At 41.9% G+C, this 22,071-nt stretch overlaps 1 protein-coding gene across 1 annotated transcript in view; it reads left to right on the top strand.

Moving 5' to 3' along the window:
• Positions 1-9,917, top strand: part of egln1a (egl-9 family hypoxia-inducible factor 1a) — a 136,763-nt gene extending 126,846 nt beyond the window's left edge. The window contains exon 5 of the mRNA XM_068020784.1: positions 8,338-9,917. Within this exon, the coding sequence (XP_067876885.1) occupies positions 8,338-8,399 (62 nt within the window). The 3' untranslated portion in view covers positions 8,400-9,917. The remainder of the gene's footprint in view (positions 1-8,337) is intronic.
• The last annotated feature ends 12,154 nt before the right edge of the window (positions 9,918-22,071 follow it).

The following is a 22,071-nucleotide window of genomic DNA, read 5'->3' as shown; positions in this document are numbered from 1 at the left end:
TTTAGTCATTGGTTTCCCAATCTTCTGGCCTAATACTAATCTTTGTCTTTTTCAATTTGATACCATCCTTAACTTCTTTAGTTAGCCACAAATGGTGCATCCTTCTCGTAAAGTCTTTTAAAAAGTATATATCTTCGTTGAGTGTTGTAAAATATCTCCTAAAATGTCTGCCACTGCTTATTTACCATGTTACCTTTTGACCTATTTTCCCAGTCAACTTTAGCCAACTCTGTCTTCATATGCTTGGTAATTGCCTTTTTTAAGGTTGACACTAGTTTCAGACCCAAGTTTCTCACCCTCAAACTAAATGTGAAATTCATCATGTTAGGACCATTTCTGCCTAGAGGATCCTTTACTATGAAGTTATTAATTAATCATGTCTTATTACACATTATCAGGTCAAAATAGACTGTTCCCTGGTTGGTTCCAGAACGTATTGTTCTAAGAAACTGTCCCAAATACATTCTACTGAACTCATCCTCAAGGCTACCTTTGCCAATTTGATTTGTCTAATCAATATGAAGATTAAAATCGCCCATGATTTTGCAGTACCTTTCTTGCAAGCCCCCATTATTTTTTGATTTATACTCTGTCCTTCAATATGGATCCTGTTACGTGGCCTATGAACTAATCCCACCAGTGACTTCTTTCCCTTGCTATTTCTTATCTCCACCCAAAATAATTCTACATCTTTTTTATTTATTCATTCATTCGTGGGATGTGGGCATCGCTGGCTAGGCTAGCATTTATTGCCCATCCCTAATTGCCCTTGAGAAGGTGGTGGTGAGCTGCCTTCTTGAACCATTGCAGTCCTTGGGGTGTAGGTACACCCACAATGTTGTTGGGAAGGGAGTTCCAGGATTTGGACCCAGCGACTGTGGAGGAAAGGCGATATAGTTTCAAGTCAGGATGGTGTGTGACTTGGAGGGGAACTTGCAGATGGTGTTCCGATGCATTTCCCTTGGTGAGTTGCTGCAGTGCATCTTGTAGATGATGCACGCTGTTGCCACTGTGCATCAGTGGTGGAGGGAATGAATGTTGAAGGTGGTGGATGGGGTGCCATTCAAGTGGGCTGCTTTGTCCAGGATGGTGTCGAGCTTCTTGAGTGTTGTTGGAGCTGCATCAATCCAGGCAAGTGGACAGTATTCCATCACACTCCTGACTTGTGCCTTGTAGATGGTGGACAGGCATTGGGGAGACAGCAGGTGAGTTACTCGCTGCAGAATTCCTAGCCTTTGACCTGCTCTTGTAGCCATGGTATTTATATGGCGGCTTCAGTTTAGTTTTTGGTCAGTGGTAACCCCCAGGATGTTGATAGTGGGGGATTCAGCAATGGTAATGCCATTGAATGTCATGGGGAGATGGTTAGATTCTGTTGTTTGAGATGGACATTGCTTGGCACTTGCACAAATGCTACTTGCCACTTATCAGCCCAAGTCTGGATGTTATCCAGGTCTTGCTGCATCTGGACACGGGCTGCTTCAGTATCTGAGGAGTCACAAATGGTGCTGAACATTGTGCAATCATCAGCGAACATCCCCACTTCTGACCTTATGATGGAGGGAAGGCCATTGATGAAGCAGCTGAAGATGGTTGTGCTTAGGACACTACCCTGAGGAACTCCTGCAGTGATAGTTTAGTTTAGATGGCTATAATTTAATACCCATTTATTTCTATTTGTGCTGTCAGTTCATCCATCTTGTTATGAATGCTGCGTGGATTCTGATAAAGAGCCTTTAATTCTGTTATTTTACCACCTCCCAAGTCTGACCCTATTTGCTGGTGCACTCTTATGTTTGTACACTCTGTACTTTCATGTCACACTCTGGTTATTATTACCCATATCCCTACCCTGCACATTTGCTTTATCCTTTCTCGTTAACTTTCTCATTCTCCCCTGATGTGAACCCTTCCCCTCCCCCAACATTTTGGTTTAAAGCCCTCTCTGCAGCCCTACTTAAATAATTCACCAGGACACTGGTCTAGCATGGTTCAAATGAAACCCGTCCCAACGGTACAGTTCCCTCTTTCCCCAGTAGGTGCCAGTGCCCCATGAATCAAAACCCATTTCTCCCACACCAATCTTTGAGCCACGCATTCAACTCTCTGATCTTATTCACCTTATGCCAATTTGATTGTGGCTAGGGTAGTAATCCAGAGATGATTACCTTTGTGGTTCTGCTTTTTAATTTAGTCCCTTAGCAGAACCTCTTTCTTAGGTACCAACAGCCTAGGTAGGACTATGTGTACCACAAAAGTGGATCCTTCTCATCTCACTCCAAGTTCCTCGCCAACCCTGAGGAGAAGTCCTTAACCCTGGCACTGGGCAGGCAACACAGCCTTTGGGACTCGCACTCTTGGCTGCAGAGAACAGTATCTATCCCCCGAAGTATATTGTCCCCCACCACTACATTCTCTTTTACTCCCCCAACTTGAATGGTCCCCTGTACGATAGTGCTCTATTCAGTTTGCTCATCCTCCTCACAGCTCCTGCTCTCGTCCATACAGGCTGCAAGAACCTCAAACCTGTTGAACAAGTACAAGAGCTGAGGCTCCTCCAGTAATACCTCCTGGATTCCCGTACCTCCCTCACTTGTAGTTACACCCTCCTGAACTTGACCACAGATCAAATCTGAAGTACATAGCCTAAGGGGTGTGACCGTCTCCTGGAACAAAGTGTCCAGGTAACTTTATCCCTCCTTGATGCATTGCAATGTCCGAAGCTCATCAACTCTGAACTGAAGTTCCTCGAGCTGCGAATGCTTAGTGCACCAGTGTCCACCAACTACCACATGCTGCAGCTGCAACACGTCACCTGCCCTGCCATCTTTATTGTATTTTGTTTAACTAATTAGGGGCTCAAGTTTAGAAATATCACTCAATGATAATTTGTAGTTATTGTCATGCCAGGCCCCACCTGCCAAGAATGAGGCACATTAATTTTGCCACATGAAATTTGATTTTAAATTGTTACTGGAGTGAAGAAAGAACTTGCTTTAAAAATAATACCAGACCCTTGATTGGAAAAACATTTGCATATTTACAGACAGTGCTTAATAGGGACAAAAGACCATTCCCTGACCCATTCAATCCACAATGGACTTTTGATTACCAGACATTGAAGGTGGAGCAGCTAGCATTCCAGGTTGATTGCTAATATGGCCGAATACACAAATGGACGTGGTCACACCAGCTAGTCACATGACTAACCTGCTGGACCACCTGAGTTTTTTGAATTTGAACCTGCCACAGAGTTTTGAACTCAGAAAGCTCTTTGCTGCTGGACTGAAAAGACCTCTCATGGTTGGCTCGCCGCAGCCTCTCCTGCCTGCTTCCATCTCTTTTTCATGGAACTGAAACTCACTGAAGATACATGAGCCCCAAGAGAGAAGTCTCCTACAGTGAACAAGGTTTAAGAAGAATACTGGGCCCCAACGAAGAGCAAGAATTACCTACAAGCAAGGACTCTACAGTGAACTTGAAGCACAGTAACAAGAAACTCTTCAGATATTGCCTCAAACCTCTCCACTTTATTTTTCTTCTCTTTTCTGTCTCTCTTTGCATGTGCGTATCACATATGCATGCTAGCATGGGGCGCGACGTGTATCCGTAGGCGTTAACCATATTAGAGTTTGAGTCTCAGTTTTAATAAATTTCTCTTTTCTTCTTTAAACCTAAGAAAGCCTGTTTGTGCTCATTTCTTTGCCTTATAATTGGAAAGCAGTGAACAAGGATTCACCAAGGGGGAGCTCAAAGCACAGTTGGTTTAAAATTAAAATCCTGTTACAGTAAGACCAGGTGAAGGCTGAAAGGGAACCCTAGACACCTTTCTCAACTGGTCATAACATATTAAGTAGTTTAACTAGTTAAGCTATAAATTTAATACAGTACTTGTATCTCCCTGGTCCAAGTTCAAACTACTGCTCCAGTTTAGAGAAAATAAAAGAAACCTTAAAATTCACCAACCAATAATTAGCTTAACTAATTAACGCTTCTGGACTTCAGCGCTCGGGTCTCCTGTGTCCCATTCCCCCTCTCGGAGAGAGTGAGCTGGACGTTGTGCTACTTACTTCCTTTGGCAGAATGACTTGTCACCAGAACTTTCAAACAAGTACTAAGACATATCTTGGCTATTGATGAGAAGGGCCCTCCCTGTCAGATGTTTCATGCATACCTAGAGTCTCAGCGCCACTACACGCTGTCCTCGAGGTGGCTGTGGTGGGGAAGAGACTGTCACCCACCTCTTTCTGGAATGGGCCTTTGCAAAGAAGGTCTGGAAATAGATGCAGTAATTTTTGTCAAGGTTCATCCCAAGCACTCCGTAACACAGGACTCTGTGCTTTCTGGGCTGTTCCCCAGGACGCACGCAGAAACTAACATCAACTGCTGCAGGAGGACCATCAACTCGGTGAAAGATGTTCTTTGGTTTGCCTGAAATCTGTTCATTTTCCAATGCAAAGAGCTGTCCATGACTGACTGTTGTAGACTGGCACTTTCCAAGGTTCAGGACTACATGCTGAGGGACATGCTAAAGCTTGGGGCAGCCGCCGCAAAGGTCACTGTCTAAGGCCCTCTCGCCATAGAATACTGAGGGGCTATGTAAAGCCCCTTGGGCTGCATGCACCAGAGAATATTTGACATGAAATGTAAATGTGAAATGTAAATATAACCTGTAACTGAAAGTGTAGAGAGGCACTTCAGAATTCCACACACTATTGAAAGAAATTGAACTGTATTGCACTTTATACCATATTTCACTTAAATCCTCTTGCATTCAGATCTGCTGAATCCTCCGCTTGTTGGTTATCATTTTTTCTTATCTTTTCATTTACTTTTTGTTGATCTCTGCTCTGTCTTTCCATCCATTATTTGCACATTAATCTGTTCTTATGCCTCTATCATTTCATTGATCTTTTATATCATCTATTTTCTCTTAAGCAATTGGCTGCTCAATTAACCCACTTCCTCGCTGTTATTGGTATATCTGTTGCTTCTTTCCCCTCCACCTCCCTTTTTAAAAATAACTAAAATAGCTGTTAATCTCTATTTTATTATAGCTGTCTTTTCTTTTTAATTATGGTAACTAGCCTGCTGTGTATGTCCAACATTTTCAGTTTTCATCTTTGATTTCTAGCATTTGCAATTTTATTAATAGTTCTGTCATTGTTTTTTAAAAATAAAGTATTATTTTGAACCGTAAAGTAAATTTGTAAGTCATCGAGGTTTGAATTGCATGACCTTACAAGTGTTTTAAGTTCTTAATTTAGCATAAAAATAAGCTCGAGAAAACTTGCCAATTTAAATCTCTTTCTGGGCTACTAAAATGGGCGAGGAGGTTTGATGCAATTCACTAGTGGCATAAGAAATGGAAGCAGGTATAGGCCATACGGTCCCTCATGTCTGTTCCACATACAGAAATAACTGAATTAATAATAAATTCTTGACAATTTAATTTTATTGAGCTTATTTTTTCTTCTGCAGTTATCCCCTCTCTACTAGAGAAAATGGCTGGTACTGGAGTACGCTTTTGTGTGAGCTGACAGGCTTGTTTTGCTAAAGTAGCCAGTCTTGTGTAAGCCTCAATACTGAATGCTGGTGGGCTATTCAGTAGAGATCATGCTGAGGGGAGAGAGGGATTCTGATTCATTAGCAACAGCACTCAGGAGGGGGAAATGGATTAAAAACAAGAAATGCTGGAACCACTCAGCAGGTCTGGCAGCAACTGTGGAAAGAGAAGCAGAGTTAACATTTCGGGTCAGAACCGAAGAAGGGTCACTGACCCGAAACGTTAACTCTGCTTCTCTTTCCACAGATGCTGCCAGACCTGCTGAGTGGTTCCAGCATTTCTTGTTTTTATTTCAGATTTCCAGCATCCACAGTATTTTGCTTTTATTTTAGGGGGAAAATGGATTGTTGTGAGGGGTGAGTATGGCGCTTATGGCGAGCGAGAAAGGATGGGGAATGGATGGCAATAAAGGGAAGGTGGGAATGAATGGTAAGAAGGATCAGAAGCTGAGAGTGGTGTTTTGGGGAGAAACACTTTGGTTTAGGGGAGTGGCAGCATTAACTGAGTAGGGAGAAAGAGGTGGATTTCTTGCCAGAACAATAATTCCTGCCTACCATGAACTTGGGAAGAAGACTCCCAGCTCTAGCTGGAGGTTGGAGCAAGATTGCCACTTGATTTGGATGGTTATGTCAGAGAGGGGAGTCTCTGCAACAGTGTGGAGTTGGATGGAGTACACTGTCTGGAGAAGGTAGATGGAACAGTTGATGTTGAGCTAACTTTTGTGGCTTTTAACAATCTTCAGTATTCTTCCTTCCCCATCTCTTGAGGCAATGATTTGTACAGTGTCATTGAGATTGGCAGCCCTTTGGTATCTCGCCCTAGTGGATGTTCTTTTGCAAGCCAACAATGATTGTCAGCAGGATATCAGCCTGGTCCTATTCTCCCCTGATCTCCACAGTTTCCTGCAGGGGCAACTACAAGATATTTAGGAGTAAGAACCTTTGACCAAGATGGTATCTATATTTGATATCCTAGTGTTGGCAGTTCTCTTCATTTGCCTTGCGTTATTGCTATTCTTCCTGTTCCTCTAACTTCAATCTCTGATTGATCTGTAACATTTCTTCTGCACCTTGTAATGTCACATTAGTTTCCAGTTTGAGTACTTTAACTGCACACATTTTGTTGCTTTTTCCTCAGCAATAAACGGGCTACCTTTATCTTTTTGAGCCCCAGTGAACATTTTGAACTTGTTGACCTGTGAGTGATGGTCTAACCGACCGTTAACCCTATTATATATTGGGTTTTTTAAAACTCTGGATATTTTTTGACTTACATGTTTGAGACAATTCTCATAGGTGAATCCTAGTTCCCTCTGTTCCAAAGAGTGTTTTCACTTGCCCAGATTTTGAGGTAAATTTGTAGTGTACCAGAGAACAAACAAATAACCACCTTCAATTTGTTTTTATTACAGATTTTATCCTATGCTTTCATATGCTCTTCTATTTGGGAGGTGGTAGAATGGTGCTACACTTCTCTTTGATTTAGAATCATCAGATAGTGATTTTTATTCACCATTAGGGGAGCCCAGCCCCATACAAGTTAATATTTTTATATTTAGTGGAAGTTGCAAAATATGGTGAACTTTATCTTTCAGTGCAGCTCTCAGTATTCTAAGAGAAATTCTAGCATTCAATTTCTTAAATGAATTTCCCTTTCACCCAACAGTAGCATCAACCTTGAAGGTCCCTGCTAATTATTTGTTCTTGAAAATTTACATCACTGTATATAAATGCTTTGTGATTCACTAAAACATCCTTTTTTCAATTGCAGTATATTTATCTTTGAAAGCAAGTAAAAGTACCAAAATGATAAACATTATTTGTGCTTATAAAACCCATTTGTGTTCAATGCACATTTGCAAATGGTAGTTTAATGCTGGGGAAAATTTAAGAGGACCATCAAGCTCAATAACCTGGATTTATCTATGAAAATTGCATGCAAGAAATTATCAAAACTGGGTTCTGCTGTGGTTTGCCAAAGTGATGATTAAATGCATTAAACGCATTTCTGTTGGTACACCTGGAACACTCTAGGTCTGTGTTAATTGTATGACTACTTTGTTTCTTTTTCCCTTAAGTGTTTGGTAAACAGAAAATGAAAACACAATAGGATAAGTTCAGTGAGGCAAGACTTCCAGTGTTGTGGGAATGCAATGAAAGAAACGAATGTGGAAGTTAGCGTTCCTAATTCATGGTAACACTGATTTTCCAGTCATTAAATGACCTGTGCAAGCGTGCTGACCTCCATACCCAATTTTCTGATCTGTGGTTTTGTCTCTCAAAATTTGCCCTGACAGGTTTTGTTTTAGAAAAAAAAGAAAAAGCAGAATTTTCCTATTTTCAAGTTGAAGTTAAGTTGTGGTGATATGGGTCTTGTGCACAATGTTCCTTCCGGGAAGTCCAACTTAAAATGGGCAGTGTGAAATGTTATGCTGGTTACAATTACAATCTTAATTGTAGCCAGTATTAAAATAATTCATTTGATGAATCTGATATGCTTTTGGATAGGTTACTTGTTGGAACAATTTGCAAGTTAAAATGTGAGTTTATGTGTCTTGTTGAGAAAAGGCTTTGTGGACTTGTTTTTCTTTCCAGCTGATCGCTGAGCAGTGTTGCAAGAACACCACCATCTTCTGCTTCTGCCTGAAGGAGGAAGTGGTATCATAGGCACCAAGCCGAAAGGAAAAAATAGATCTATTTATTTAAATTGTACATCTTAATTGTGCGGTACAAATATTACTTTTATTTTGTTTTACTTCATTGTGGCTGCAGGTGAAAAGGGAGTAAAAGTTGAATTAAATAAACCTTCGGAACACAGTTTGAAAGAAGTTTGACATCTCCTTCTGTTCCACTGAGATATAAGATTTACCTCATGAATGTTGCCAAGTGAGTGGCTGAAGAATACAATATCTGCTGCTCGTGATTGAAGATGGGAATTCAGCAACAAAATCTCTTGTGAGAATGGACCTTGAATGCTGAGGCTTTGCACTGTATTATCTATCTCTTGGATGTACTCGTTTTAAGTGAAGAACGCCATGGTTGGAGCTGTAATGGAAATTCCCAAGCTGGAATGGAGTTGTGGCACAGAGGTGCCTCATTGTTCAGATGCTCTTAATTTGTCAATTATATTTTATCTGCTAGTCATAGACTACAGTTCCTCTCTTTTTTGTTGATTGGAATTTGGGATAATTTGATAAATAAAATTTGTGGTGAGGTTAGAACAAGAAAACTGCAGTATTGATATCCATGAGGAAAGTATTGATTTTTCTGCCTGATTCACCAGTATAGCAACTTGATTCACTGGAGAGGAAACACAATCATTTTAGATTTAATTACAACATATCTCGTACTCTAGCGGCAGCCATTTACCACAAGCTGTCAAGAAAAATAATGACCGTTCCTCCAATTGTGACCAGCAAAAACACACTCTCTCCATTTGACCTATCTTCTATTTTTCCCTTGTCTTATTCTATTCCTTATCCATCTTCCATATAGTTGTATATTGTTTTTAGCTCTTTGTAATTTTGCATTTTTTTACCATCAGTAGTGCCTCCAATGTTTGTTGCAGTGAAATTGCTACAACTACATTTAATCTGCCACTGGAAAAGTTTACTAGTAGACCAATATTGAGGTTTATGGTGGGACACCAAGTATTGGAGGGAGGGACTGAATAAGATTTTATTCCTGAACCTAAAGTGACAGCTTGAGGCATCTGAAAGATAAGCTATTTGTGATATACAGATTGTTCTAAAAAAAAAATAGTTGTAAAACATTTTTGAACATATTAGCCAGTGTCTAGAATATTTACATAATATTAAACCAAGATGTCAAACACTTGAGTTGGTTTGAATGCTGGTTTGCTTTTATGTTTTATACTTTCTTAAACTGAAAGGTTTTGAAGCAGTGTTTCATCAGTGACAATAGCCTGCTCGTTTTCTTCAATCATTCTAGAGTTTCTTATTTGAATGAAAAATAAACCAATGAACCAATTTTATAGACAGTTGCATTTTTGATTCTGGATATTCCTTCCCAACTTTCAGTTTGGGTATTTTTCTCTTTGAAGCTGTATCTACATAATGTTATGTCCCATGTATTCAGTACTGACACATGAGTGAGTACAGTGGGGCTTTGATGCCTTTTCCACATGGTAAGCACCTGTCTGTTTTCTTTTTCTAACAGTATATTTTAAAATGCCCTGTGACATGAGAGCTGCATTGCAAAGAGTTCTACGGCATGCACATAAATAGAGTTGCTATTTACTATTGTTCAAACATTATAATATAAAACAGTGTTAATTATGAAATGAACTTGTAAAAGTTGCAAAAAAGTAAATCCTTTGTTGTTTACTGAAACCAAGCGTGATTTCCTTGACTCTTATCAACATTTTTTTCCAAAGACAGTTGAGATAGGATGAGGTCGTAGGATAATGTGACTAGCTACACTTGATGAAAATTCAAGATAACATTTCTGGAAAAAGACCAATGCCTGTTCAACATGAGAAAGAGAAATTTGGAGAGTGATTAACTGAGATTAATTAATTCCACAGTAACATCTGGCTCAGAAGTACCAGTAGAAGTCTGAGTGTTTTTTGCTGACCTTCTCACAAAGGGAATGGCAAAGGGCTAGAAGGGAGAGTTTTTGTTTTTAACTTTTCTCAGGATGTGGATGTTGGTGAGGCTAGCATTTATTGTCCATCCCTGGTTGCCCTTGGGAAGGTGATGGTGGGCCTCCTTGAACCACTGCAGTCTGTGTAGTTATGGTGCTTCGACACTGTTGCTAGGTTGGGAATTCCAGCAACTATGAAGGAACAGCAAATATATGTCCAACTCGTGATAGTGTATAACTTGAAGGGGATCGTGGAAGTAATGGTGTTCCCATGCACTTGCTGCCAATGTGAAAATTATGGGTTTGGGGGTGCTGCCGAAGAAACTTGGCAAGTTGCTGCAGTGCATCCTATAGGTAGTACACACAGCAACCCCAGTGCATCGGTTATGGATGGAGTAAATTAATCAGGTGACAATGGGTGCTTGAAATGAATGTTTTAATGTGATCTGAAACACTGAATTTTGATCCATTGGTTACACCTGACACAATCTCTTCACTCTGCTTCAAAGATTGGATCCTTGCATTTAATACCTTTTTGTAAAATGTTCTGAATCATTGTATTATGCAAGTGGCATAGATTTTTTTTCCTACTAGCATATATTTAAAATATATTTGTAGTTTGAGTTTCCCAAGAATCAATAACTTTCATTAGTATTTATTCGATAATTTTAGCATCTGGTATGCAATTAAAATCAATTATTTTTTTAAAAACCCCCCCGTTATACAAGATTTGTTTACTTGAATAATAGTGTGAATATTTTTTACTATTATGAAAAATATGAATAAATCTGGTGTAATGCCTACTCCAATTGTGTGTAGTTTTCAGAAACTAAATTTTTTTGAAACCGTTTTAATTAGAATTTTAATGTGAATAGAGAACTTAATGAATGTAGTTGACACAAAAGCAGGAATCTACATTTAATGAAACATATTTGCGTAGGAAGAATTAAATTAAAGACTGAACTGGGATTAAGTCTGAGGTATAATATGTGACTTGCTTGGTTTGGGATGGTGTTCTACTTAAACTAACTGGGAGGTAGGGGTTGGACAAGGGCGGCGCAGTAGTTAGCACCGCAGCCTCACAGCTCCAGCGACCCGGGTTCGGTTCTGGGTACTGCCTGTGCGGAGTTTGCAAGTTCTCCCTGTGCCTGCGTGGGTTTTAGCCAGGTGCTCCGGTTTCCTCCCACAGCCAAAGACTTGCAGGTTGATAGGTAAATTGGCCATTATAAATTGCCCCTAGTATAAGTAGGTGGTAGGGGAATTGTGGGGATGTTAAGAATATGGGATTCATGTAGAATTAGTATAAATGGGTGGTTGATGGTCGGCACAGACTCGGTGGGCCGAAGGGCCTGTTTCAGTGTTGTATCTCTAAATAAATAAAATAAAAAAATAATAGGAAACTTCTCTGATTGGAATGTGACCAGTGGTGTTTCCCAGGGATCTGTACTGGGCCTTGGCTTTTGACCACATAAATTAATGACTTGGATGAAGGAATAGGGAGATCCATATCCAAGGTTGCAGATGCAACTAAGTTGGGAGACACAGGCAGTAAGTGGAAGTCGGATGTTACAATGGGACATACAGACTAAATGAGTCTGCAAAACAATGGGGTGTGGAGTCAATGCATGGATCTAAGGAAGAGAAATCAATGTTTCTTAATGGTGAGACATTAGAAGCTGTGGAGGAGTTAATCTTAATAAAAGCAAAATACTGCGGATGCTGGAAATCTGAAATAAAAACAAGAAATGCTGGAACCACTCAGCAGGTCTGGCAGCATCTGTGGAAAGAGAAGCAGAGTTAATGTTTTGGGTCAGTGACCCTTCTTCGGAACTGACAAATATTAGAAATGTCACAGGTTATAAGCAAGTGAAGTGGGGGCGGGGCAAGAGTTAACAAAGGAGAAGGTGTAAATTGGACAAGGCCACATAGCTGACCAAAAGGTCTTGGAGCAAAGGCAAACAATATGTTAATGGTGTGTTGAAAGACAAAGCATTAGTACAGATAAGGTGTTAACGGACTGAATATTGAACAGCAGCAAGTACAAACATGAAAAAAAACCAGTGGGTAAGCAAACTGAACAAACTAAGATGAAATGAAATAAATACAAAAAAACATTGTAAAAAAGAAAAAATTACTAAAAATGAAAGTAAAATGGGGGCTGTCATGCTCTGAAATTATTGACCTCAATGTTCAGGCCAGCAGGCTGTAGTGTGCCTAATCGGTAGATGAGATGCAGTTCCTCGAGCTTGCATTGATGTTCACTGGAACACTGCAACAATCCCAGGACAGAGATGAGAGCAGGGGGGAGTGTTAAAATGGCAAGCAACCGGAGGCTCAGGGTCCTGTTTGTGGACTGAGCAGAGGTGTTCCGCAAAGCGGTCACCCAGTCTGCGCTTGGTCTCCCCAGTGTAGAGGAGACCACATTGTGAGCAGCGAATACAGTATACTATATTGAAAGAAGTACAAGTAAATCGCTGCTTCACCTGAAAGGAGTGTTTGGGGCCTGGGATAGAGAGGAGGTAAATGGGCAGGTATTACACCACCTGCGATTGCAGGGGAAGGTGCCATGGGACGGGGACGAGGTGGTGGGGGTAATGGAGGAGTGGACCAGGGTGTCGCAGAGGGAACGATCCCTTCTGAATGCTGACAGGAAGGGAGGGGAAGATGCGTTTGGTAGTGGCATCACGCTGGAGGTGGTGGAAATGGCGGAGGATGATCCTTTGGATATGGAGGCTGATGAGGTAGAAAATGAGGACAAGGGGAACCCTGTCACAGTTCTGGGAGGGAGGGGAAGGGTTGAGGGCAGAGGTGTGGGAAATGGGCCGGACACGGTTGAGGGCCCTGTCAACAACTGGGGGGGAATCCTCGGTTGAGGAAAAAGGTCATATCAGAAGCACCATCATGGAAGGTAGCATCATCAGAGCAGATGCGTCGGAGACGGAGAAACTGGGAGAATGGAATGGAGTCCTTACATGAGATAGGGTGTGAAGAGGTGTAGTCGAGGTAGCTGTGGGAGTCGGTGGGCTTATAATGGATATTGGTAGACAACCTATCCCCAGAGATGGACACAGAGAAGTCGAGGAAGGGAAGGGAAGTGTCAGAGATGGACCATGTAAAGGTGAGAGAAGGATGGAAATTGGAAGCAAAGTTGATAAAGTTTACCAGTTCGGGGCGGGAGCAGGAAACATCACCGATACAGTCATCAATGTACTGGAAAAAAAGTTGGGGAAGGGGGCCTGAGTAGGACTGGAATAAAGAATGCTCGACATATCCCACAAAAAGACAGGCATAACTAGGACCCATGCGGGTACCCATAGTGACCCCTTTTACTTGAAGGAAGTGCGTGGAGTTGAAGGAGAAGTTGTTCAATGTGAGAACAAGTTCAGCCAGGCGGAGGAGGGTGGTGGTGGATGGGGACTGGTTGAGCCTCTGTTCCAGGAAGAAGCGGAGAATCCTCAAACCATCCTGGTGGGGGATGGAGGTGTAGAGAGATTGGACGTCCATAGTGAAGAGGAGGCGGTTGGGACCAGGAAACTGGAAATTGTCAAAATGACGTAGGGCGGCAGAAGAGTCACGGATGTAGGTGGGAAGAGACTGGACCAGTGGAGAGGAGTTAATCTTGTTCCTTTGACTCCATTTAAAAAAAACTTTCACAGCCACTGACTAATGTGAGTATGATACAGTCCTGTGAGGATTTATCTCCCATCACACTTGGAAAAAAATTAACACTGCACAAAATTTGATTTACTACCAACAAAAGTTTTTTTTAATTAGGTACATAACAGTTATTACCATTGTATGGTTTGATCAATGATGGTAAAGTAACTAACCGTACAGTCAACCACCTGAATATACATATCTTGGCATTAATTAAGTTGAACTAAACTAACATTTTCTAGTTTATAGCAGGTACTTAAGTGCAAAATAGCACGAGTGTACTTTCCAGGATAAGCCTGTAATTTTTTTAAATTATAAAAGATATGGAGGGACAAATAAGATCACATTGTGCCTGTGTTCCAGGCAAAAAGGAGAGCAAAAAGAACCAGTTTTGGGCACAATGTCCTGTGCTTCAATACATCAACCCTACATGAGGGGGAGATATATTCAAGTATTCCTGGCGGCTGGCTACAACAGATGTTGAGCACTTTATTAACATATTCAAGAGGCCATATTTCCTGTTTATGGACCTTTATATTAAATGATTTGGAGAGGATCTGGTGTCGGCCCTGTGTCACTTAGTTTCATGGTTCCTAATGTAATGTAACCAGCGTTCCTTAAAGAGGCTGCCACCAAAATGGCGCATAAATCTTTCAAAACTTACTTTTATGTCAGCCTATGTTAGGCCCCTATCTTCCTACGACCATCACCACCTCGCTTCCCCTTCCCACCACCCCTGCCCCAGGACCTACCTTGGGGTCACTGCTGACGAGGCAGTTGGCCCATATTAATCTTATGGGAACTGGCAAACTCCCTCTGGAGCCTAGGGAATGAGCAGACACTCCTTATTATGTTTATCTCACTGGATTTCCAATTGTGTTGAATTGGGGATAGTTTTGTCTTTAAAGGTCTATGCCAACCAGAAACCGGCCAAGTTCATTTTACATTGGACCCTAGAGGTCAGAAAACAGAGCATTTTCAACCCATGAGCTGGTTTTGAATCCAGGGGTCAAGAGATGTGTATTTGCCGAGTAAAAATAACATGCGGTCTTCACTGCGAGCAGTCATGTTGGAAAACTTTTACTTCCACCTCCCAACAGAAGGCAAAAGAGAGGCAGTATATAAAAGGTATTATAATATAATCAGCCAGTTTAATACAATATACCATGCTCCCTCCCCACAAATTTTACATTAAAATGTCCCAGTATACAAGAACAATATTCTGAAATTTAACAGGTTGAGTTGCATGCTTGTTACTGTAATCACAACTAAAACATATATAAGCAATACTTGCAGAATAATTTACATGTAAAAAAAATTTTTCTTAACACCAGTATGTCTTTACTTTTTGTCAATGATATTTTTGTCAAAAAAAAAACAACTTATTTCTTCTCCCTGCATACTTTCAATTAAGCTATCTGGCTTCTTCCTCTTTCTGTCTAAATATACTCTTCCATTTTCGTAAGCTTGACTCTGCTGTCTCAACAATTCAGACTGTCGACTCTGAACTTTGACTTTAAATACCAATTGCACTTAATGGTTGGGACTGTGAAATTGAATGTTTAGTCTTAATCAAAGACCCTGACTCACTTTGCTCTACCAATGGATTCTGAGATACTGGCAAGCTTTTAGTTTCTTTGTGACTTGCACTTTCCTTTTTTTTTATTCATTCATGGGATGTGGGCATCGCTGGTTAGGCCAGCATTTATTGCCCATCCCTAATTGCCCTTGAGAAAGTGGTGGTGAGCTGCCTTCCTGAACCGCTGCAGTCCATGTGAGGTAGGTACACCCACAGTGCTCTCAGGAAGGGAGTTCCAGGATTTTGACCCAGTGACAGTGAAGGAACGGCGATATAGTTCCAAGTCAGGATGGTGTGTGACTTGGAGGGGAACTTGCAGGTGGTGATGTTCCCATGCATCTGCTGCTCTTGTCCGTCTAGTTGGTAGAGGTCGCAGGTTTGGAAGGTGCTGTCAAAGGAGCCTTGGTGCGTTGCTGCAGTGCATCTTGTAGGTGGTACACACTGCTGCCACTGTGCGTCGGTGTTGCAGGGAGTGAATGTTGGTGGATGGGGTGCCAATCAAGCGGGCTGCTTTGTCATGGATGGTGTCGAGCTTCTTGAGTGTTGTTGGAACTGCACCCATCCAGGCAAGTGGAGAGTATTCCATCATACTACTGACTTGTGCCTTGTAGATGGTGCACAGGCTTTGGGGAGTCAGGAGATGAGTTACTCACTGCAGGATTTCCTAGCCTCTGACCTGCTCTTGTAGCCGTGGTATTTATTTGGCTACTCCAGTTTCTGGTCAATGGTAGCCCCTAGGATGTTGATAGTGGGGGATTCAGCAATGGTAATGCCATTGAATGTCAAGGGGAGATGGTTAGATTCTCTCTTGTTGGAGATGGTCATTGCTCGGCACTTGTGTGGCATGAATGTTACTTGCCAATTATCAGCCCAAGCCTGGATATTGTCCAGGTGTTGCTGCATTTCTACATGGACTGCTTCACTATCTGAGGAGTTGCGAATGGTGCTGAACATTGTGCAATCATCAGCGAACATTCCCACTTCTGACCTTATGATTGAAGGAAGGTCATTGATGAAGCAGCTGAAGATGGTTGGGCCTAGGACACTACCCTGAGGAACTCCTGCAGTGATGTCCTGGAGCTGAGATGATTGACCTTCAACAACCACAACCATCTTCCTTTGCGTTAGGTATGACTCCAACCAGCAGAGAGTTCCTCCCCTGATTCTCATTGACTTCAGTTTTGCTAGGGCTCCTTGATGTCATACTCAGTCAAATGCTGCCTTGATGTCACTCTCACCTCACTTCCTGAGTTCAGCTCTTTTGTTCATGTTTGAACCAAGGCTGTAATAAGGTCTGGAGCTGAGTGGCCCCCAGCAGAACCCAAACTGAGCATCACTGAGCAGGTTATTGCTAAGCAAATGCTGCTTGATGGCACTATTGATGACACCTTCCATCACTTTACTGATGATTGAGAGTCGACTGATGGGGCGGTAATTGGCTGGGTTGGACTTGTCCTGCTTTTTGTGTACAGGACATACCTGGGCAATTTTCCACATTGCCGGATAGATGCCAGTGTTGTAGCTGTACTGGAACAGCTTGGCTAGGGGTGCAGCAAGTTCTGGAGCACAGGTCTTCAGTACTATTGCTGGAATGTTGTCAGGGCCCATAGCCTTTGCAGTATCCAGTGCCTTCAGTTGTTTCTTGATATCACGCGGAGTGAATCAAATTGTCTGAAGTCTGGCATCTGTGATGCTGGGGTCTTCAGGAAGAGGCCGAGATGGATCATCCACTTGGCACTTCCGGCTGAAGATTGTTGCAAATGCTTCAGCCTTATCTTTTGCACTGATGTGCTGGGCTCCCCCATCATTGAGAATGGGGATATTTGTGGAGCCACCTCCTCCAGTTAGTTGTCCACCACCACTCACGGCTGGATGTGGCAGGACTGCAGAGCTTAGATCTGATCCGTTGGTTATGGGATCACTTAGCTCTGTCTATCGCATGCTGTTTACGCAGTTTGGCATGCCAGTAGTCCTGGGTTGTAGCTTCACCAGGTTGACACCTCATTTTGAGGTATAACTGGTGCTATTCCTGGCATGCCTTCCTGCACTCTTCATTGAACCAGGGTTGGTCTCCTGGCTTGATGGTAATGGTAGAGTGAGGGACATGCCGGGCCATGAGGTTACAGATTGTGGTCGAGTACAATTCTGCTGCTGCTGATGGCCCACAGCACCTGGTTGATGCCCAGTTTTTCATTGCTAGATCTGTTTGAAATCTATCCCATTTAGCACGGTGATAGTGCCACACAAACGATGGACAGTATCCTCAATGTGAAGGCGGGACTTCATCTCCACAAGGACCATGAGGTGGTCACTCCTACCAATACTGTCATGGACAGATGCATCTGCGGCAGGCAGATTGGTGAGGACGAGGTCAAGTATGTTTTTCCCTCTTGTTGGTTCCCTCACCACCTGTTGCAGACCCAGTCTAGCAGTTATGTCCTTTAGGACTCGGCCAGCTTGGTCACTAGTGCTGCTACCAAGCCACTCTTGGTGATGGACACTGAAGTCCCCCACCCAGAGTACACTCTGTGCCCTTGCCACCCTCAGTACTTCCTCCAAGTGCTGTTCAACATGGAAGAGTACTGACCCATCAGCTGAAGGAGAGCAGTAGGTGGTAATCAGCAGGAGGTTACCTTGCCCATGTTAGACCTGATGCCATGAGACTTCATGGGGTCTGGAGTTGATGTTGAGGACTCCCAGGGCAACTCCCTCCTTACTGTGGACCACTGTGCCACCAACTCTGCTGGGTCTATCCTGCTGGTGGGACAGGACATACCCAGGGATACTGATGGTGGCATCTGGGACATTGTAAGGTATGATTCTGTGAGTATGACCATGTCAGGCTGTTGCTTGACTAGTCTGTGGGACAGCTCTCCCAATTTTGGCACAAGCCCCCAGATGTTCGGAGGACTTTGCAGGGTCGACAGGGCTGGGTTTGCCATTGGCGTTTCTGGTACCTAGGTCAATGCCAGGTGGTCTGTCCGGTTTCATTCCTTTTTATTGATTTCGTAGCGGTTAGATACAACTGAGTGGCTTGTTAGGCCTTTTCAGAGGGCAAGTAAGAGTCAACCATATTGCTGTGGGTCTGGAGTCACATGTAGGCCAGACCAGATAAGGACAACAGATTTCCTTCTCTAAAGGACATTAGTGACCCAGATGGGTTTTTACAACAATCAACAATGGTTTCATGGCCATCATTAGACTAGCTTTTTTAATTCCAGATTTTTATTAATTGAATTCAAATTCCACCTTCTGCTGTGGTGGGATTCGAACCCATGTCCCCAGAGCAATACTCTGGGTATGTGGGTTATTAGTCTTGTGACAATACCACTACACCTCCACCTCTCCTGATTTTCACTTGGGACTAGTAGGAATTTGGACTGGAGGAGGTTTCTCATGATCTCCTTTTGTCAGATTTCCTCTTTCAAGCAAATGGTTGACATAACACTGATGGAGTCTCTCTCCAATCTTCACTAGATCTGTGAATGCACCTAGTCTGTGTACAACAACCCCAAACACATTTCTCATCACCTCGGTGGTTTTTCACCATGACCTTCTGACCAGCACTGAACTCTCTCAAGTTTCATATCTCGTGTATCATGACTCACCATCTCTCTGTCTTACTTTTCTCTGATCTTGCTACTGACATCTGGCTGAAGCAAACTATACCTTGTCCTAGGAGCGTGTTTAAACAGTAGCTCGTAAGGTGAGCAACCTGTTGTAGACTGTGGGGTTATTCTGTAGGAAAACAGAAAATTCTAGCCTGTGTCGAAGGGAAACATGGAAATTACTGCCTAGCTTGTCACCTAGCAAATACTTGTGCAAAGACCTCTTAACAATTTGTACACTTCTTTCTGCAGCACCATTGGATGGTGGGTGATAGAGGTATGAGTGTGTATTTGACTCCATTCTTACTCAAATATTTCAAACTCTTCTGATGTAAACTGTGGACCATTATCTGTCATGAACACTTCTGGCAATCCATAAATTGAAAACCAATTTTTCTAAACCTCAATAGTTTTGGCACTTGTGGTATTGGGCATAAAACCAACATTTATCCACTTGCTATAGCTATCGACCAAAGTCAAGTACTCTTCCCCTTCCACTTGAAAGAAATCAACATGTACTCGTTCCCATGGTTTTCTTCTGTTTGATCATGGAATAAAAAGAACCTTAGTTGGATTATTTATCATTTTGAGACACACTTCACAACTTTTCACCAACTCTTCAATATCTCTATCCACCTTTGGATACCAAAAATAGCTTCTTACTACTGCTTTCATATGGACTATTCCTGTATGCTCACAGTGAAGTTCTTCTAACAATCTCTCTTGAAACTTTGGCAGAATAATGACTCTTAAATCCCATAGGAGACAGCCTTGATCTATACTTAGTTCATTTCTGTGTAAAATACTGCTGCAATTTCTCATCATCATACTCTTTGGACCAGCCATTTATAACATAATTGCGCACATTAGTGAGCACCAGATCCTTGCAAGTTTCTTCAGAAATTTCTCTGGCAGGCACTGGCATGTCATTTGTGTATGTAAAATAATTTATATGTAATGCATTTGCAAAAAATAAATCCAACTTCACTTAATGTCAAATGGTCCCTACGCTCGTCAATTCATCTCAATTTAAACATATATTCTTAAGCCAATTTCTTCCTATCAGGAAGACTTTGTTCCCTCCTACTACTACCAATGGCAAATAATAGGCTGCATCATTGTATTCCAATATAACACTCACTTCAACTAATACTGGAATACTGTTATTGGAATAGTCAGTTTCACACCAGTTTTTGTAAGGGAATGTGATTTAGGGACTTCTTGTACTCTGCTTCTGAGTTAACAGACACTTCTGCAGCTGTATCGACAACTGACGTAAGTTGTGATCTCTGACTTTCATTTTTACTGTTGGTGCTGGAATTATATCTTCAGCCCTTTTTCTCTCATCTTCCATGTGCTTTTTTTTGCTCTCTGAGTACAATTATTGATCTTCCTGCTGGATAACATCAACTTCTGTTTCCATATCCACCATATGCACATTTGAGGACTTCCAGGAGCCTAATCTAGCTTTAGGTCTACCATGACCTCGACCTGGAATATTACTGTTTCTTCTCCCTGTGTATGCCATCTGGATATGACCAACTTTCCCACCGGCATAGTGCTTTGAGTGTAATATGAAAGTTCCCTCTAAACTTAGCCCAACATACACACACACACACACACACGAGTTAAAGAAAAAAATAAAGAAGTTTTCTCTGCAGAGACCTCTTTCCAAAAAAGACCTTTGGCCAAATACTTGTTAATTCTTGAATGAAAAGGAGAAGATATAGAATGATATCAGGTGTCCCTTTATTCTGGCATCCCGAATATGTGTCGACGGCTGTCACTGGGATCTTTTTGGAGCAGTTCTCTTCAGGTGACTTCGATGGGCAGTTTGGCAGGCTTTCCAGGAGAAATGCAGCATCAGGGGTTTGAGCTATCACATTGTGTTCTGGAGAAAGGATGAACTGGTGTCGTCTCTCTTAGCAGGCTGACCTCTAACTGACTCAAAACAATACCAACCACCAAAAATCTTAACATGTCACTTCTCTGTAAACAACTCCCCCTGGTCACTAAGGCTCTTGCTGTTTACTTAGCTGAAGACATATGACTTCCAGTAAGTGTGTTTCTAAACCAAGTCCCAAAGTTCTTCCAGTGACTTTGGAAAAAAACCCCACAAAGTCCAGCATCTATGGAATCTCTTCAGTCCTCCAAAGGAATCCATTTCCACAATTTTAAAACACAAGTCCTCACAAAACATTAAAAAATGGAAGTACTTTCATAACAGCACACTCGGCGTTGTCAGGAAACACTCCGATATTGTAATAGCTGAGCATTTTGTTCTACTGCCCTTTCTTTTGGAGAGGTATAAATAAAATTAGTTCAATAATGACTGCTTGCTGTGAGTCCATGTTAGTTTCACATTTGAAATACACAACAGAAAGATGAGGATGACATTGAATTCTTTTTACATTAAATTTGAGAAATTACTACCTGAAGGACATTGTGACACTTTTTGAATTTTGAGGAAGTTTGGGCGATTTGAAAGATTGCTCTGTGTGTGTGGCCATCGTATTCAGGTACAACTCAGTGAGTCAACATAATATGTAATTGGAAAGAAAAATGGCCTTGAAGACATATTTTGGGACAATGAGGGAATTCATCCCTACCAAAGAGGACTTGTGCAACTGCTTCCTTTCATGGAATACACCTCACAATGCAATTTTATTCTTAGATGTGCCACATTGAGTCCAGAATCTCATTAATTTCAGAATAGAGTCATTTATGGCACAGATGGAGGCCATTTGGCCCATCAGTAAATTTTAAGTTCTACTCTGTTTTCCAAGACCCAAGTCATTTATATATAGCAAAAAAAGCAGTCGTCCCAGCACTTACCCTTGGGGAACGCCACTATCTACCATCCTCCTGTCTGAAAAGCAACCAGTTACTACAACTCGTTGTGATTTTTTTTATCCAATTGGACATAGACCCTCCTATTCAATGAGTCTCAATTCTGTTAACTAGCCTTTTATGTGGTACCTTATCAAATGCTATCTTAAAATCCACATAAACAACATCCACTGCATTCCCTTCATCAACCTTCTTTGTTACTTCATC

This window comes from Heterodontus francisci, chromosome 3 (assembly GCF_036365525.1).
Source record: "Heterodontus francisci isolate sHetFra1 chromosome 3, sHetFra1.hap1, whole genome shotgun sequence".
In the NCBI taxonomy this organism is placed as follows: domain Eukaryota; kingdom Metazoa; phylum Chordata; class Chondrichthyes; order Heterodontiformes; family Heterodontidae; genus Heterodontus; species Heterodontus francisci.
Note: the sequence above shows the minus strand (reverse complement) of the source record. Positions and strands in the feature narration are given on the sequence as shown.